Source organism: Crocodylus siamensis, chromosome 4 (genome assembly GCF_052110815.1).
Source record: "Crocodylus siamensis isolate JL-2025a chromosome 4, ASM5211081v1, whole genome shotgun sequence".
Taxonomy (NCBI): domain Eukaryota; kingdom Metazoa; phylum Chordata; order Crocodylia; family Crocodylidae; genus Crocodylus; species Crocodylus siamensis.
The window spans coordinates 43016610-43035923 of NC_143398.1; the positions used below are offsets into that span (position 1 = coordinate 43016610).

The following is a 19314-nucleotide window of genomic DNA, read 5'->3' on the forward strand; positions in this document are numbered from 1 at the left end:
GTGGAGGAAGGACTGCCACAGGTGCTGCTAGAAAAGGAAGAGGGTATGGAGTCCCAGGAAAGTGGAGGATGGAACTTGTGACCTCTGGCAGCAAGAAGAAATTGTCATCCCCACCTGCCGCGTTTGTCTAGAGAACACATATGGAGCACTAGCAACAGAGAAGGAAGAGAGCGTTCTGTTGGTGGAAGAGGCCAGACCAGGAATCCCCAAAGTGGGGAGAATCAAGACCACTGCCACTAGCACAACAAAAGGCAGCAGGTCTTGAATTTATTTTAAACAGAAGTAAGTTTATTGAGTCCATATATCTCTTTCTACTAAAATCTTAATCTCATCTAATACCCATAGATACACACACTCATTCATACATCACCGGATTATGCTGTCCTCAATCGATGGCCAATTGAATGGGGGTTCAGCTGCTTGATATTAGGAGAGGGGTTGCCAGCATGTTTTTCCAAAATGCAGTCTGGTTCTGGTTCTTTTCTTGATGTAAAAGGGGACCACTGTGAAGTCCTTTCTACAGCTTTTTATAGCTTTTTTCACAATAGTGGCAAATCACCAATTGTGCAACTCTCCTTCAGTTGCTGGGCAGGTTCCTTTGTTCTCCAATCACCACACATCTTACAGCGATACCTAAGCCTTTCAAAAGGTTCTTGTGTAAGCAGTGTAGAAATGCAGATGTTACCATCCTGTTAGTAGTTGGCAGAAGTGTTCACAGAATCTTATGTCCTCGTAGCTTGTCTTTAGCAGCTCAAACCCATTTTTGTTTTTCACAGTCCAGCTCCATTGTTCTACAGTACCCTTCCATTGCCTTGTATTACCCTTGGGATTCACATTTCCACCCGCACAACCATTCAAACAACTCTTAATAATGTTATAGAGCTCAGTAAGCCCATTTGGAAAGCATTCTGCTATTATACTCCTAACCCAAAGTAAATAGAAAAAGCAAAACATGTATATCTCTCTCTACACCATGAAGAGGAGGTGATGGTATTTGAAAACTTCTGCAGGGGACGAACGGACGCATTTGCTAGTCTGACCTATTGTCCCAGGAGGTCTCCTGTTTGCCTGGAGCCTGGGACCCAAGATATAGAAGGATTACTGAGACTTGTCCAATCCTCTGATTACTACTCCATGCTGCTTATCCGTGTGGGCACCAGTTATATTGCCAGCAGTAACCATGAGATCGAGCGTGACTACAGGGTGCAAGAGCGAAGGGGACAGTAGCATAGGGGGTGTTTTCCTCGATTCTTCCAGTCAAGGGGAAGGGCCTGGACAGGGGCAGATGCATCCTAGAGATTAATGCATGGCTTCACAGGTGGTGTCACAGGTGGATTCAGCTTCTTTAACTGTAGGATGTTGTTCCAAGAAGGAGGATTGGTAGGAAGAGATGGGATCCACCTGATGGAGAGAGAAGAGCATCTTCATAGACAGGCTCGCTAATCTAGTGACGAAGGCTTTAGACTAGGTTCACTGGGGGGTAGAGCTCAAAGCCCTGAGGTAAGTGGGGATGCAGGAGTCCTGGAGGAATCACATGGAGGAAGGGACAACAGGGGAGGCCTCCTCGTTCTTACTGAGAGGGCAATTGGCTAATTACCTCAGGTGTCTGTACACAAACACATGGAGCCTGGGAAAGAAGCAGGAAGAATCGGGTGTCCTTGCACAGCCAAATCACTGACACGACTAGAACAACAGAGACTTGGTGACATAGCTCACATGCCTGGAGCACTGTCATGAATGGGTACAAACTATTCAAGAAGGACAGGCAGGGGAGAAGAGGAGGAGGAATTGCACTGTCTGTGAAAGAGCTGTATGATGATTTAGAGCTCCAGTAACTGGAGATAGTTTCTCCAGTTGTTGTTGAACATCTCTGGGTTAAGGTTAGAGGGGAGAGCAACAAGGGTGATGATGTGGTAGGTGTCTGCTGTAGACCACCAGACCAGGAGGATGAGGTTAGACAAGGCTTTCTTCAGACACTAGTGGAATTTTCCAGATTACCAGCCTTGGTTCTCCTGGCAGACTTAAGTCACCCTGACATCTGCTAGAAGGGCAATACCTCAGTGCACAGGCAATCAAGGACCTTTATGAAGAACGTTGGAGACAACTTCCTGACGCAAGTGTTGGAGACCAACTAGGGTTGTCCTATTCTTGATCTGCTGCTTACAAACAGAAAAATTGGTGGGGGATGTATAGTAATGGACAGCTGTTTGGGCAGTAGTGACTATGAGATGGTTGAATGAAGGATCCTGACAAAAGGAGAAGAGCAGAGTATGAACTCTGGACTTCAGAAAAGCAGACTTTGACTGCCTCAGGCAACTGAAGGTTAGGATTCCCTGGGAGGCCAATCTGAGAGGGAAAGGAGTACAGGAGAGCTGGCTGTATTTTAATGAAACCCTGCAGTACAGTTTGGGGAAGAGGTGAGTAATCCTCAGTAGTGAAAGAACAGGTTAGGGACTATTTAGAAAAACTGGATGTGTATAAGTCCAATGGGACCAGATGTGATGCACCCAAGGGTGCTGAGGGAGTTGGATGATGTTATTGCAGAGCTTCTGGCTGTTATCTTTGAAAACTCATTGCAATAGAAGGTGGTCTTGGACAATGGAAAAGGACAAATATAGTGCCCATCTTTAAGAAAGGGAAGGAGGAGGATCCTCGGAGCTACAGACCCACTTTTACTCCATTCATAACCTTGGCAGAATTGAATTGATCCATCTGACAGCGATCTTGTACTTGGTTATCTTGCAACTTAATGTAGGGTTCCAGTATCTAGTCCTAGAAAAAAAAGTCTCAGAATATCAACAGTCTAAGTCTGTCACTCCTTTTGAAATAAGGAGTTCCCTTTTAAGGCCAAATTTGCTTAATGTATTTGTATCTGTAGTCTCCCTGGCTTCATGAGTGGTCCCTTACACCTCCAAGTGTTGTCTGAGATGTTTCTTGCAGGTTGTGTTGGAGGTCTGATTGTGACACCACTATGTTATGAAGAAGTTCTTAGCCATCTGTGGCACAACGGCTTGCATGTGTAATTTAAGTGTAGCCAAGTAAACAGATTCCAGTAGTGAAATAGGAATGGAGATGAATTATTTCTGGCCCGTACCTTGTAACCTCAGTATCATATTTTGTGCATAGAAAGTGGTAATACTGAATTTTTTCCCACCAAACAGAGAGATTGATATAGGATGGTAACCAGAAGCTAGGCAATGACTGCTTTGTTGTGAGAGTTTGTTACTGAAGGTTTTTTTTAAAGGAAAAAAAAACTTTCAAGTTCCATACTGGTTCTTTCATGCTCCAAGACCAATAGACTAACCATGATATGCAAAAGCAACAATAATTTGATTGAGTAGTGTAATACTTTCACTGTTTTAAAATGAATTTGTGGTAAAAACTCCAGTTAGCATAAAGTAACATTCTGTTTCACACTTAATATTTTGGGGCTTTTTTTTGAGGGTGAGGTTATAGATTAAATGCAGTTTAAATTGGTCCCTCTCCTGCAACAGGGGATTTAGATCTTTCCCAAAGTACACAGACTCTGAAAACAGACTTTTTCAGAGTAATACAGAGAAACCTTAGATTTCTTTTAAGTACAGTTATAGGTATGCAGATGAATGGGTTGCTGCTCATGATGTCACAATTCCACTATCTAAGAATGACCATTTATTACTATTTTGAAAAGTCTGGCATTTTGAAGGTAACATTTTTCCCCATCTTACTCGTATGAAACTCCAGGAAGTTATGGAAGTGCAGGGGACAGAGGGAACTTGTCCTGTCTGTATAGACTTCTAATGTTTTATTCTCTATAGTTTCTCACAGTTACCAGAGTCTGGTCATTTTTTCATTGTTTTATTGGAATTGGAATTGTTTGGCTGGGAGAGGAATGAAGTTGCTTAGGACCAATGCATGGAGAAGAGAAACCAAATCTTCTTCCCTGAGTCTGTGTCTTGGTGTCTTTTTGGTGCTTAGTCTGCCTGGTTCCCAAGCCACTGTCTTTTGGGTTGCCCACCTAAACATTTCATTTCAGGTAGGGAATGAGACAGTTTGGGAGCTATCAGACAATGGAGTATTTGGAAGAAATTCTCCACTAAAGAAGGTATCTGGAGTAGTGGTGCCACCAGACGGACCAAACCAAAATGCCTGCAGCCCCTTCACAAGCTTCAATAAGCCTGTGAATGCAGAGACCTGGATAGCCCTCATTATGAGGGGCCTTTGCACCTTCACAAACAAAATAAAAGTGGCAGCAGAGAAGGGGGTGGTTGGTGTGATCATCTACAACTATCCAGGGACAGGTAATGGAATGTTTCCTATGATTTCTGTGGGTGCAGAAGATATTGTTGCAGTTATGATTGTCAGCTTGAAAGGCCTGGACATCTTACGCCTGATTCAGAATGGCATCAGAGTAACAGTAGAAATAGAAGTAGGGAAACACTATGGCTCCTGGTTTAATCATTATTTGGGATCCCTTGTCATCTGTACACTGGTCACAGTTGCCTATTTTACCTTTTGCTGTGTTGGACGACTGAGAACAGCAAGAACTTGGATCCAGAGATGTCAACAATTGAGAGATGTCAAGAAAGCTATTGGTAGTCTTGAGCTTCGCATATTAAAAGAGAGTGATAAGGAAGCTGATTCAGATGGAGAGACTTGTGTTGTGTGTTTAGAAGCGTACAAGTCCAAAGATGTTGTGCGCATTTTGCAATGCAGCCATTTTTTCCATGAGAAGTGCATTGATCCCTGGCTTCTACAGCACAGGACATGCCCAGTCTGCAAATGTGATATTCTCCAAACTAAAGTGATGGAGGTGCCTGTTAAAAATGAAGCAGAGCCTTTTTCAGCTGTATTGCCAAATGAAGCTCCCAGCAACACCTCGCTTAATGAAGAGGATAATGATAATGAATATGTGCTAGTACGAGGTACAGAGAGACCATCTGTAGATGAATAACTTTAAAAGCTGACAGTCAAGCCCTTGTCTCAGCCATTCATGTCTGCTCTGATGTGAACTCCCAGAGTGTAAAATGTCAAAATGAAACTTGTATTCCTTAAATAAAGTCCTAAGTATGATGGCAGTCAAACATCTGAACTCTTTATTTTTGGAACAAATTGCCAAAGTTAAGTTTGAATGTCTTTGAAATATATAACAGATGAATATGAATGAGCTTGGCAAGTAGTAGATGATACTGAATGTGTTTTGTTCAACACTTTTTGTATAACTTTAATTAGAATATAGCATCATATAAATTTGTTAGGAAAACTTTGTCATGAAAAAGTATTAAGTTAGTAATTTACTGGATATGAAACTTTCAGACTTTGAGTTTAGTATAACACAACTATATTCCTTCTTGTGCAGCTATGTTTACAAAGTAGTACAGATTTGCATTTTAAAATATAGGTATTGCCATATTTTGGTCAGATTACATCTGTCTGTCCATGAAAATACATTATTATCTTCAGATCAGTTTTTTGCAATTGATTTTTTTGGTTTAAGGTACATTTCCTATACTTAATCTTCTTACCTGCTTGAGACAGGGGATTTGGGTAAAACCAGCAAATGAGAGTAGCACCTGGAGAATATTCTAGCTTCTGCTTGGAGCCAGCCAGCTTTTAAAGTATACCATTTTTTCTTTCACTGCTTATTCTTCAAGGACTCCATCCTAGAGGGGAGAAGTAACAGAGTGCAAAGAGGAAGAACATTCTTGAGACAGTCCCTGTGCAATCACAGAACTATGACATGACTGGAATGACAGAGACTTGGTGGGATAGCTCATGTGACTGGAGTACTGTTTGGATTGGGTACAAACTGTTCTGGAAGGACAGGCAGGGGAGAAGAGGAGGAGGAGTTGCACTGTCTGTAAAGAGCTGTATGAACACTCAGAGCTCCAGAAACTAGAGATAGGCCTGTTGAAAGTCTCCGGTTTAAGGTTAGAGGGGAAAACAACAAGGGTGATGATATGGGAGGTATCTGCTATAAATCACAAGACAGAGAGGATGAGGTAGGTGAGGCTTTCTTCAGACAAGTAGCAGAAATTTCCAGATGACCAGCCCCAGTTCTCATGGAGGACTCCAGTCACCCGGACATCTGCTAGGAGAGCCTTACAGTGGTGCATAGACAATTTTAGGAAGTTTTTGGAGAGTGTTGGAGACAACTTCCTGGTGCAAGTGTTGAAGTGACCAACAAGATCTGTCGTCTTCTTGATCTGCTTCTCACAAACAGGGAAAAATTGGATGGGGATGTAGTAGTGGATGGAAACTTGGGCAGCAGTGGCCATCAGATGGAGTGGAGGATCCTGACAAAAGGAGAGCAGCAGAGTATGGACCCTGGATTTCAGAAAGGCAGGGAACTGATGGGCAGGATCTCCTGGCAGGTCAGTCTGAGGGGGAGAGGAGTCCAGGAGAGCTGGCTGTACTTCATAGGAGCCTTACTGAGACTGCAGTAACAAAGCATCCCAGTATGCGGGAAGACTAGCAAGTATGGCCGAAGACTAGCTTGGCTTACCAGGGAACTCTTCAGTAAACTAAATCGCAGAAAGGAAGCTTATAAAAAGTAGAAACTTGAACAACTAACTAGGGAAGAATAGAAGAGTATTACTCGGGCATGCAGGGATGAAGTTGGGAAGGCCATAGCGCAGTTGGAGTTGCAGCTAGCAAGAGATGTGAAGGGTAACAAGAAGGGTTTCTATAAGTATGTCAGTACCAAAAAGAAGTTCAGGAAAGGTATGGGCCCCTTACTGAATGGGGGCGACAGTCTTGTGACAGTGCAGAAAAACCTGAAGCAGTGAATGACTATTTCGCCTCAGTCATTACAGGCAAAGTCAGCTCCCATACTACTGCTCTCGGCAGCACAGTTTGGGGAGGAGGTGAGCAGGTCTCTGTGGTGAAAGAACAGGTTAGGGACTACTTAGAAAAGCTGGATGTGTACAGGTCCATAGGGCCAGATGGGATGCACCTGAGGGTGGTGAGGGAGTTGACTGATGTGATTGCAGAGCCATTAGTCGTCACCTTTGAAAACTCATGGTGATCAGAAGTCCCAGATGATTGGAAAAGGGCAAACATTGGGAAGTAGTGACTATGAGATGACTGAATGAAGGATCCTGACAAAAGGAGAAGAGCAGAGTATGAACTCTGGACTTCAGAAAAGCAGCCTTTACTGCCTCAGGCAACTGAAGGTTAGGATTCCCTGGGAGGCCAATCTGAGAGGGAAAGGAGTACAGGAGAGCTGGCTGTATTTTAATGAAACCCTGCAGTACAGTTTGGGGAAGAGGTGAGTAATCCTCAGTAGTGAAAGAACAGGTTAGGGACTATTTAGAAAAACTGGATGTGTACAAGTCCATGGGATCAGATGTGATGCGCCCTTGGGTGCAACTGCAGTTGGAATACTGCATGCAGTTTTGGGTGCCACACTTCAAGAGGGAGGTGGGTAATCTGGAGAGGGTCCAGAGAAGGGCCACTCATATGGTTAAGGGCTTGCAGGCCAAGCCCTACGAGGAGAAACTAGGGCACTTGGACCTTTTCAGCCTCCACAAGAGAAGATTGAGAGGCGACCTTGTGGCTGCCTATAAATTCATCATGGGGGCGCAGAAGGGAATTGGTGAGGCTCTGCTCACCAAGGTGCCCCTGGGGGTCACAGGAAATAATGGTCAAAAGCTAACAGAGCAGATTTAGACTGGACATTAGGAAGAAATTCTTCAAAGTTACGGTGGCCAAAATCTGGAATGGGCTCCCAAGGGAGGTGGTGCTCTCCCCTACCCTGGGGGTCTTTAAGAGGAGATTGGATGGGCATCTAGCTGGGGTCATCTGAACCCAGCACTCTTTCCTGCCTAAGCAGGGGGGTCGAACTTGATGATCTATTGAGGTCCCTTCTGACCCTTAGATCTATGACTCTATGAAAAGGGCAGAAGGAGGATCTAGGGAACTACAGACTACTAGTCAGCCTCACCTCAATCCCTGGAAAAATTTAATCAATTTCATTGACATTAGGGCTGGAAGGGACCTCAGAAGATCATTGAGTCCAGCCCCCTGCCCGAGGGGCAGGAAGTGAGCTGGGGTCATAGGATCCCAGCAAGATAAGCATCCAAATTTCTCTTGAAGGTGTTCAGTGTGGGTGCTTGAACCACCTCTGATGGCAGGCTATTTCAGATGTTGGGGGCTTGGACAGTAAAGAAATTCTTCCTTATGTCCAGCCTGAAACGGTCTTGCTGTAGTTTATAACCGTTCAACCTTGTCATCCTTTGGGGCGCTCTGGTGATGAATCGTTCCCCCAGATCCTGGTGGTCACCCCTGATAAACTTATAGGTGGACATCAGATCGCCCCTGAGCCTATGCTTTTCCAGGCTGAAGAGCCCCATAGCTCTCAGCCTGTTGTTGTAAGGTTTGTTTTCCTGACCTCTGATCATGCGCGTGGCTCTTCTCTGCACTCTCTCAAGCTTCTCCACAGCCTTTTTGAATTGTGGAGCCCAAAACTGGACGCAGTGCTCCAGCTGTGGCCTCACCAAGGCCAAGTACAACAGAAGAAAGACATCCTGGGATTTACTTGAGAAGCATCTATGGATGCAAGCCAGCGTTTTGCTTGCTTTACTAGCCGCAGCATCGCATTGAAGGCTCATGTTCACCTTATCTTCAATGGTGACCCCCAAGTCCCTTCCATCCATAGTGCTAGGCAGCGTAGCTCTGCCGAGCCTATAAGGATGCTGCAGGTTTTTCTTCCCAAGGTGGAGAACCTTGCATTTTTCGGTGTTAAACACCATCAGGTTCTCATCCACCCATTTCCTGAGCCTGTCAACTTCTGCCTGGATCACCCTCCTGTCCTCAGGCTTGGATGCTTTACCCCAGAGTTTGGTGTCATCGGTGAACATGGCCAGTCCGCTTCTGACTCCAGTGTCCACATCATTAATGAAGACGTCGAACAATATGGGTCCAGGGACAGAGCCTTGTGGGACCCCACTGGTCACAGGGCACCATGACAATTGACTTCTATCATTTACTACCTTCTGGGTCCGGCCACGGAGCCAGTTCCCCAGCCAGCGGATCTTGGTGGACCCAAGGCCACAACTGGGCAGTTTTGCCAAGAGGTGATCATGGGATACCAGATCGAAGGCTTTTTTAAAGTCAAGATATATGACATCAATCTCTTTTCCCTTGTCCAGTTGATAGGTCACCTGGTCATAAAAGGAAATAAGATTGGTCAAGCAAGACCTACCCACAACAAGCCCATGCTGTGTATCCCTCAGGATATTGCCGTCTGTTAAGGATGGCCTCCTTGATAATCTTTTCCAAGACCTTGCCCAAGATAGAGAGGTCAGGCTGATGGACCTGTAGTTTGCCGGATCCACTTTCCTCCCTTTCTTGAAGATAGGCACCACGTTGGCTTTCTTCCAGTCTTCGGGCACCTCACCAGAATGCCAGGAGTTCTTGAAGATCCGTGCCAGGGGCTGGGCTATGATTCTAGCCAGCTCCTTGAGTACCCTAGGGTGTAGATCGTCAGGGCTGGCTGACTTGCAGGTGTCCAGCCTATCAAGGTGTTCCTTCATGAGGTCAGCATCGATGGAGTGCAGGGAATCTCCCTCATCTGGGCATCTCTGTCCCGTAATGGGCATGTGTGTCCCATGGGACTGATGAAAGACCAACGCAAAGTACCCATTTCATAGGTTGGCTTTTCCTGGGTGTCGGTTGTCACTTGTCCCATCTGGTTTAGCAGGGATCCAGTGTTGTCCTTGCTTTTCTTCTGGCTCCTCACATATCTGAAAAAGGCCTTTTTTTATTGTCCTAGACAATTATGGAGCAGATCCTCAAGGAATTGGAGGAGAAAAAGCTGTTTAGGAACAGTCAGCATGGATTCATGAAGGATGAGTCAAGATTGAGCAATGTAATTGCCTTCTATGATGAGGTGATTGACTATGTGGATGTGGGGAGACCAGTGGATGTGGTTGGTGTACCTTGATTTTAGCAAGACCGTTGATACAGTCTCCCACAACATTCTTGCAGGCAAGCTAAATAAATGTGGGCTGGATAAATGGATTATAAAGTGGATAGAAAACAGAGCAGCGTATCAGATGCAGAGAGTAGTAATCAATGGCACAATGTCTAGTTGGCAGCAAATATGAAGTGGAGTGCCGCAGGACTCAATCCTGGGGCTGGTTTTGTTCAATGTCTTCATCAATGACCTTGAAAATGGCATAGTGTGCAACCTCAGCAGAGGGGCCCCAGACTCAGCTGGGTTCAGCACGTGGTTCCTACATGCTGTGCCGGGACCTGTCACCTATAGGTCCAGCCTGGCTGGGTGGCAGAGCAGCCCCAAGGGTGGCAGGACCCAGCTGAGCCCCGCATGTGTTCTCTACATGCCACACTGGACCCTGCCACCACGATACTGGCCTGACTGAGCAGCAGGAGCAGCCCCACAGCCGGCAGGACCCGGCTGGAATTGGCTCACAGTCCCCCCACTGCTGCTGTGAAAGGTCAGTTATGGGCCCTGGGCAGGGGAGCTGGGGCCCTGTGGGTGGGGTGTTCCATGTGCTGTTTGGGGGGGAGGTTGCACCCTGTGTGGGCCAAGGGACCCACCCCTCTTGAGTAACCCCCCCACAAAGTCTCCCATACCCACAGTCCCCCCAGCAGTTGCCCCACACCTACCCACAGACCAACCCACATCCCTCCACACACACCCACATACCCACCTGCCTTCCCTCACACCCCTTCCCTCCCCCTGCCTGCAAACACCACATCACACACCCATCATGTGTGAAGAAAACCAAAAGCACACATCAACCTGTTCTCATTAAGAAACTGGTGGGGGGGCTGTGGTGTAGAAACCCGCACAGTCAAATGGGTCGCCAACTGGCTGGTGGGCCGCACCCAGAGGGTGGTAGTGGATGGGTCCTTCTTGACCTGGAAGGACGTGGGCAGTGGGGTTCTGCAGGGCTCGGTCCTTGGGCCCGCACTGTTCAACATCTTTATCAGCGATTTGGATGAGGCGGTAAAAAGCACCCTGTTCAAATTTGCTGATGACACTAAGATGTGGGGGGACATGGGCACATTGGAAGGATGCAACAGGCTACAATCAGACCTAGACAGGTTACAAGGGTGGGCGGACAAGAATAGGATAGGCTTCAACACAGACAAGTGCAAGGTGATGCACCTCGGGAGGAACAACCGGCACCATACCTACAGGTTGGGGAGCTCCCCTCTTGTCAGCACGGAGGCGGAAAGGGATCTGGGGGTCATCATTGATTCCAAGATGAACATGGGCCGGCAGTGTGGAGAGGCAGTAAGGAAGGCCAACCGCACCTTGGCATGCATCCACAGATGCATCTCGAGCAGGCCCGAGGAGGTGATCCTCCCCCTCTATGCGGCACTGGTCAGGCCGCAGCTGGAGCATTGCGTCCAGTTCTGGGCGCTGCACTTCCAAGAGGGATGTCGACAGCATGGAGAGGGTCCAGAGGAGGGCCACTCGTACGATCAGGGGACAGCAGGGTAGGCCCTATGAGGACAGGCTGTGGGACATGAACCTGTTCAGCCTCCACAAGAGAAGGCTGAGGGGGGATCTTGTGGCCTGTTATAAACTAGTCAGGGGGGATCAGCAGGCACTGGGGAAGTCACTGTTTCCCCGAGCACCGCCAGGAGTGACCAGGAATAACGGTCACAAGCTGGCAGAGGGTAGATTTAGGTTAGATATCAGGAGGCGCTACTTCACGGTCAGGGCAGCTAGGGTCTGGAACCAGCTTCCAAGAGAAGTGGTGCAGGCTCCTACCCTGGGGGTGTTTAAGAGGAGGTTAGATGAACATCTTGCTGGGGTCATTTGACCCCAGTATTGTTTCCTGCCATGGCAGGGGGTCGGACTAGATGATCTGCTCAGGTTCCTTCCAACCCTAGAAACTATGAAACTATGAAACACATACAGGTATTTAGAATTTATTTTTTTCATGATGATAGAGACACTGGTAGGCTTCCAAACTGCTTTAACATTGTAACTATACCAGTAAAGCATTACCCAGCTGATTGCTGTCTCTCTCTGTCTCTCTATAGATGTGTGTGTGTGTGTGTGTGTAGAGTGGTCTTTTGTCTTGATTGTGGAAGAACATAGATTTTAGGGCATTTTTAAAAATGGATTTGGGATGCTGCTCTAGCAGTCCAGCTAGCACAAGGGGTAGTGTCCCCAGGTACCAATTGGCTGGGCCACAAAATCTCTTGAGAGCAAGTAGCCCTGAGCTGCTTGCCAGGGCAGCTTTTTGTATGGATGGGGCCAGGAGAGGGCAGCGTTTTATACTGAGCACAGGTGCTGGCCCCAAGCTCTAGCTCCCCCCCGGTTGCAGATCTGGGAGGAGCCACTCAGGGTTATTTTGCCCTAAGTGGTACAATTTGCTCCACAGCAAAGTGCATGTCCAAGGATGTGTGCTGAGGCAAAAAGCCCTGGCTCAAATTTGCACTGCTTCTATTTGAGCTGCTGCAAGATCATGTGCTTGCATGTGTGGACGCGCCCTGTGTGTTCCGTAACTTGCTTCTGTAGAGCTTCGTTAGTTTGTATGAAGCTCTAATGTGTCACTTTACTTGTATTTTGGTCGCATTTAATTTTTGGTCTGGATTTGTACTTTCTAGGTCTAGTGGAAAAAGCTACATATATACGTTTCTCCTTTTTAAACAAAACTTATCTTAAAGTTTTTGTCTGTATTTAATAATATAAATGAATGCATTTAAATGAAGCATCCATTGCTTAATATTTTTACACAGAAAAAATAAATATATTATGGGAAAAATAACTCGGTTCTTCAATTGGATTTCCTCAGCTGAATAGCAGACCTCCTGACCTTAGATTGTAAGCGTTTCATTAAATTAAATATAGAGAAGGTTTTACTTTGAGAAAAATAATAACGTGTTGTTTTGCACGGCTCTGTATTTGAGGTAGTGAATCCAGAGGAGTCTATATATTAGCTTGGTTTATTTCTCTAAAACTTAGGACTTTATCAGAAGCTGTATAGAAATTTTTAGTATTTCCTCTACCAGGAGAAACCACAAGTGTATAGTGAAAGACCTTATGTCCTTTCAGTGTAAGGGTGTGCAAGATACTTAAGAGCTTTTTAGTTCATTCATTATTTCAAATTTGCAGTACACATGGCACATTTCATTCTTAACTGTGACATTCCCTTCATAGTGACCATGAGAGAAGTTGAATCAGATACACCAGAACAAATGTTTGAATCTTCTCTTGTATGATAATTGTATGCTAATTGCCTTTAATTCTGAGTCATTTTAAATTTTTATCTTTATTACTCTTCTAATCATTGGCCGTGTGTGTTAAATACCTTGAAATAGTAAATGTTTTTGTCTTCAATCTGAATGCAATTTACAATACATGTAATTTTTATAGGAACAGGATGTTTGTTTGCTTCTGTGTCATATTAAACCTTTCGTTCAACATACATATTAAATGCTGGTGTATTCTTTTGTATTGCTTAAGCATGTTTATCTTTGTTTATTTTTAATTATAAAAAATAATGATAAGGAAATATATTGTTATAAGTGCTGTGATGCTCACAAACCCTAGTGCAGATAGTGGGAAAATGCACTCTGTATTATTTGGTTGTAAACCTTACAACCTTGGGAGGAGGCATATTTCTTTTACACTGGAGTCAAATAACTTTTTGGTGAGGGATCTGGTATAAATTCTAATCACATTTTATTTTAGCAAATAGCCGTGCAAACGTTAAAAACATTACAATGTTAATAACACTTCCCTAAATAGTCTTGCAATGATGAAATATTGTGCTGCTGCCTTCTACATCTTTTACAGATCAACAACTGCAAGACACAACAGAGCATTGTCGCCCTTGAGAGAGTTCTGTATTTTCAAGCCAGTCCATGAACTTGACAGACTGCGTGTAGTTTGTTGTGCAAGACAATGGAAGTTTTATAGAAATAGTTGAGTGGTTCCTTTACTTATCTTGAATTAATGGTCTCAATCAATATGCACAGAGGAAGGAAGTGATAGAATGAAATGTAAGGATTTTCATGTATTGTGTATTCCACATTTTTACTAGATGCATCTGCTGTACTGGAAATAAACAGTGATGTGAAGACTTTAATACATATAACTAACTTTGTGCCTGTGTGCGCATGTGTGTCACGTGTTTATTTGGTTTGGACCTATTTCATAAGGTTTGTGTTACTGGGCTGGAAAATCTGCTGCCGTCAGAGAGCCCAGTACAATCCTGAAAGTGAAGAAAGTACCATCAGTACCCCAGCTCTGCTTGATGAAAGCATATGGGAGGTGGTTCTTAGCTGTTACTTCTTGGTTCTGGACCTCAGTGCCTCTTGAGGCCTGCCAGAGCCTGAACCTGGACATCTTTCAGGAGTACTGTAAGCTCTTCCTATTTGGGAAGAAGTTTGGCGAACTGAGGCTGAGATAATGTTTAGGGCATCTAGTTTCATTTTAAATTGTTTTGTTCTCTTGTCACTGTCCTATTTTTATAAGTTAGTCTGTTCTCTTATTGTGAGCTCTTTCCCCTTATTGTTTGCCACCCTGAGCTGCTGTTGGTAAGAATGGCATATAAATTGAATAAATAAGAAGAGGGGAGCCAGGTGTGAAGACTGCATGAGTTCCCCTTTATGACTACATTTGCCTTTCTTTGATGACCCTGTAAAAATGAATTTGTTTTAATTGTAAATGATTACACAAAGGAAACAACAGAATATATTTGTTCCAAATGGTATTGGCTAAATTTGCAATATCTTGGAGTTTTGTTTTTAAGTGATATTTAAATCTTTTGGCAGTTTTGCAACATTTGAGCTACTTTTTATCATGCCAGCTTTAGATTCGTAAAGCCTCATTTGCTGTACCAGGGTTGTCCAAATCCTAGCAGATGGAGGTTGCACGCTGTAGGGGCTAGGGTCCCTCTGCCTAACTTCCCTGGCCCTAGGCTCCCCCAACAGTGGGCAGGTACCCTCTCCACCATATTGCTGCACTGCATGGGTGAGTGACCCCTAACTACACTGCGTGACCCCCGACTCACTGTGAGTGGCTCCCCCTGTATTGCAGGCTATGCTGCCTTGCCTCTTGGGGCATGGGCAGGAAGAGAAAGCCAGGAAAGGGAGAGGGAGCCCAGAGAGCTCTGCTGTAGCAGCAACCAGAGGAGCAGTAGGGGTGTGCTGCAAAAAACCCTGTGCTTTACCAATGTCTACAAAATAGGAGGTGAAACAGGAGAACATATTTAATTAGCTAAAATATAATTCTCCAATAGAAATATTTTTCAAATAAAGCTTTAATCGTGACTTTTTTTGTAATCTAAAGGTTATAGGACAATACAGATTATTTTGGGTGTTCAGAAAAACTTTATAAATTGAACTAATTTTTTACTTTTGCTTTCTCTTTTAATTTCATTTGTTTTTGGTATTTTTATGCTATGCACAATAATATTATTTGTTTGTTTAATACTCCTGTTCATGGGAGGAAATGGAATCTTTAATCACAGCTGTACTTTATTGTCGCCTTTGTCATTTGTTTTCTCATTGTGCCCATAATGTGCTATGTATTTTTTGAATACATAAAAACTATTACTCTCTTAAAGAACTTCCAGAATAAGATGGCAAACTGTTTGAAAGGTGGTTAAGAGCAGTACAATTACAATTATATAAGTTTATACACTTTTCTTAAAGATCAGCTATGTTATCAGCTACGTATAGGATTCTTTTTGCCAGAGACTCTAAGGACAGACACGACCCCTCATCTGCTTTGGTATCAAGTGAACTTTAATAGTAACCCCTAATCTGTATTACAGGTTTCCTCCCCATAATACAGCCTGGCAAGTGGCTCCTTCAGATGTTACAGCAACAACTTTTGGGGGTACTGGGCCCTGGGTCCTCCACTGGGTATGTGGGATGTTCGTTTCTGGCTTTCCAGCTATTCAAGTGGAAAATCCATGGTTGCCCCTGTCCCCCCAAAGTTACAGCACAAACACATAGCTTTCTTTGTTTATTCATTACTTTTGTAATTTTCCTCATCCCAAATTGTTCAATCCTCAGGTTTCTTTTTAGATAAGGTACTCCAGCCCTACTCAGTTTTTGGTTTTGTTTCTTTATAGGGAAACTGTTGTACCTGGTTCACCCAGTGTACCAGTTGCAGCACTTGCTTTTTCCACTGCTTTATAAAGTGCTTAGTACAATTTTATTGCTTAGTTCTAGGAAGGCCTAGACTCTGGCTACGAGCCTTAGCATAACTCAGTTTGCCTGCCACAGGCTATGCTTAAATACTTTTCTCTATCCATTAGTTATTAGTAAGAGATCTGAAGAATATGAGCACAATGACTGTCAAGGATTATTCTATGAAGGATGTCCCATGTACTGGGGAGGAGGGGGAGTTTAGAAAACTCTTTTTGTTGAAGCAATATTTAAATTCTGAAAAAATAACAAAAACTATGTTATTACAGTTTTGTGTTTTCATTTATGTTTATATTGTTTTATTTTCTTCTAATGCATTGTCTTCTTCCACAGAGAATATTCTTGCTTTGTGTTTTAGTTTATACTGTATTAGGTCCACTTGCATCTCTTCTGGAACCACTAGCTGTTCACTGTTGGCCCCGATGACAGTATCCTTTCAGTACAACTACTGGTTCTTCATGGTTTTCCCCAGTCCTTGCACCTTTTATTGTAATGCCTTCTCCAGTTTGTTGTAGCTCTTTGTTGTGTCTGTGTACTATTGTAGATTTTTCTGAGGGCTGCATTTTCCTTTACTGATGTACCAAATTCACGACAGGAGTGGGCTGCACAGTGGCTCCTTTAATCTTGAAGGTTTCCCTGTGGACTGAGGGCCCCACTGCTCACTTCTTACTCCTAACCACCAGGGAGGCAAAAACCAGTTTTAAATATAGCGCCATTTTTTCTGCTGGCTGCTGATTGGCCCTGGCAGCCCTGCTGCCTGTTGCTGACTGGCTGGGAGACAAAAACAGCACCATATTTAAAACTGCAGCTTTAATCACCCCACTGATCAGGAGTAGAGGGAAGGGCGCATGCAGCAGAGCTCACCCAGGCGGTGCAGTCTGTGCTGCCCCTGTGGTGCTTCACATGGAGCCAAGCCCTGCCTGGGACAGCCTGTGCCATTGTTCAGCCTGCACCGGGAGGTGGCTGCTCATTGCACTGGGCGGGTAAGCGGGTGGAAGGCAGCTGGAAGCTAGAGCCAGAGCTCTGCGCACTGGGGCAGGAGCTGCCTGGCAGAAGCTTCCTCCTGGCCTGGAGCAGCATGGCGGGAGGAGGAGTCACTACTGGAGGCAAGGGGAGCAGAGCAGCATCTGGGTGGCTGCAGCCTCACCATAAGCAGGCCTGCTGGAAGATGTGAATGCTGGCTGGGGTCAGGCCAGTGGGCGCAGGCTGGAGTATGGCACGGGCTCTCCGGGGTGGGGCTTGGGGACAGCCACAGATCTCACCTCAGGGTGAGTTCTGCTATGTGCACCCCTTGCCCCTTCCACTACTGATCAGCAAGGAGGCAAAAACAGTGATTTTAAATATGGTGCTGTTTTTGCCTCCCAGCCGGTCAGCAATAGACAGCGGAGCTGCCAATTAGTGGTGAGTGGCAAAAATGGCACTGTATTTAAAACTGTTGTTTTTGCCTCCCTGCTGATCAGGAGTGATGAGCAGGGGGGGCCCTTCACTAATCAGCAGTGGGGGGAAGCATGCAGGGGAACTTCAAGATTAAATGAGGTGCTGCATAACCCACTCTCGCCATGAATTTGGTAGGTCCCTACTGATGTTTTTTAAAATAATAGTAGAGCTTAAAAAGTCTGTTTATTCTGTCTTCAGGAGGAATAGATTTTGTTTTTTTTGTTCCAGTTGGAATACCCATACGTTTTGGACATTGGGAATATTTCCAAGTTGTTTTAGATCTCCTTGAAGATCATGGAAGAATGGTTGAGAAAAGCCTTGGAGAAAAAACATTAAATAATTTTTCATTCCAAATTGTTACACTTAGCTATGATATTTCTGTGTAGAGGTGGGGATTGTTTTGTTTTGTTTGCTTAAATAATCACAGCCACTTGGAACCTATTAAAAAAAAAAAAAAAAAAGGTATTGAATATACATTTATGTAAAAAAAAAAAAAAAAAAGTTTAACATCTTTGGTGCTTATTTTATATTATGATTCTCTTTTTTTTTTTTTTATCGCACAATGCCCCTATGTAACTCCAGTACAGTAGTTTGGTCAGTTTTTATATGTGCATCTAACTTTTATTTTTTGTTTTTGTTTCATTTCAAAAGGTTTTTCTCAAGAGTGACCGAGTTGCCCGAATGGTTCACAGTGGAGGATGCTCTGCAAATGACTTTAGAGATGTTTTTAAGAAAAACATAGAAAAGAGGGTCCGAAGTTTGCCAGAGATTGATGGATTAAGCAAGGAGACAGTGTTAAGTTCTTGGCTAGCCAAATACGATACCATATACAGGGGAGAAGAGGACTTTTGCAAACAGCCGAATAGAATGGCGTTAAGTGCTGTATCGGAACTTATTCTGAGCAAGGAACAGCTTTATGAAATGTTTCAACAGATTCTAGGGATCAAAAAATTGGATCATCAGTTGATTTATAATGCCTGCCAAGTAAGTAATTGGTCTCCCTCAGTTCTGTAGTATTCAAAGTGGTTTTTCCCAACACACCAAATATTGCTTCCATACCCTCAGCAAGTGCAGAAACCTTAAATCTAGCAGCATTATGTGGTTTTAGGTGGTAGCTACTGTCTGCAGAGCTCTCACAAGAATAATTTGCACCTATGTTGACTGTAGAAGACTGTTCCTAAATGGCTTCTTTTCATTTTTAAGTAAATAGTCAATATTAATTCTAAAATGTATTGAGGCATTTTACAACACTGCTACTGCAGTGATTTGGAAGATTGTTGTAAAACATATTATCTATATGTTTTTAATAACTGCCTCTCTCTAACAGTGCCAAGAGTAAGAGAAGTTGAGGACTTAGTGGGACTAAGAGCATAGTGAATGGGGATGCAATTGTGTTGATCCAATTATGAGAACTCTTCTGTATCAGAATTTGATGGGTTTAGTTGCTGATATCCCCCTTGAGCTGAATTAGCAGGTGCTTTCCTTTTCTATTCATGGGGAAAGGATCATTCCCCCCAGATCATTAAAAGAATTGGAGCAAATCCTGTTTAATTGCATTGAGCAAGGATCTAGGATTTGGTTTAAAGTGATTAAATGACCTACTACTAATATAAATGTTGTATCTTCATAAAATGTTAGTCATCTAAATTGTTATTCTTGTATCTAGCTATACCCTTACTATACTTTTCCAAATCATCACAGAGATCGTATAATTAATTCCATTGTCTCTTAAAGAAAAGCAGATCTCTT

The 19314-nt window shown here is 44.1% G+C and overlaps 2 protein-coding genes across 10 annotated transcripts in view; both read left to right on the plus strand.

Annotated features, from left to right (window-relative positions):
* The window catches only part of CADPS2 (calcium dependent secretion activator 2), a 619537-nt gene that overhangs the window by 216007 nt on the left and 384216 nt on the right, over positions 1-19314 (plus strand). For all 9 annotated transcript variants that reach the window (XM_090042182.1, XM_090042184.1, XM_090042183.1 and 6 more), the window contains exon 3: positions 18217-18549. In XM_090042182.1, the coding sequence (XP_089898308.1) occupies positions 18217-18549 (333 nt within the window). The remainder of the gene's footprint in view (positions 1-18216; positions 18550-19314) is intronic.
* Positions 3872-4960, plus strand: RNF148 (ring finger protein 148). The gene has a single exon (XM_090046323.1). It carries the CDS (start codon positions 3872-3874, stop codon positions 4931-4933), a length of 1062 nt encoding a protein of 353 aa, XP_089902449.1. The 3' UTR covers positions 4934-4960.

Bases quoted from the DNA above. Each gene is read 5' to 3' on its own strand.
- RNF148 (XM_090046323.1), top strand. From the start codon at position 3,872: ATGAAGTTGCTTAGGACCAATGCATGGAGAAGAGAAACCAAATCTTCT.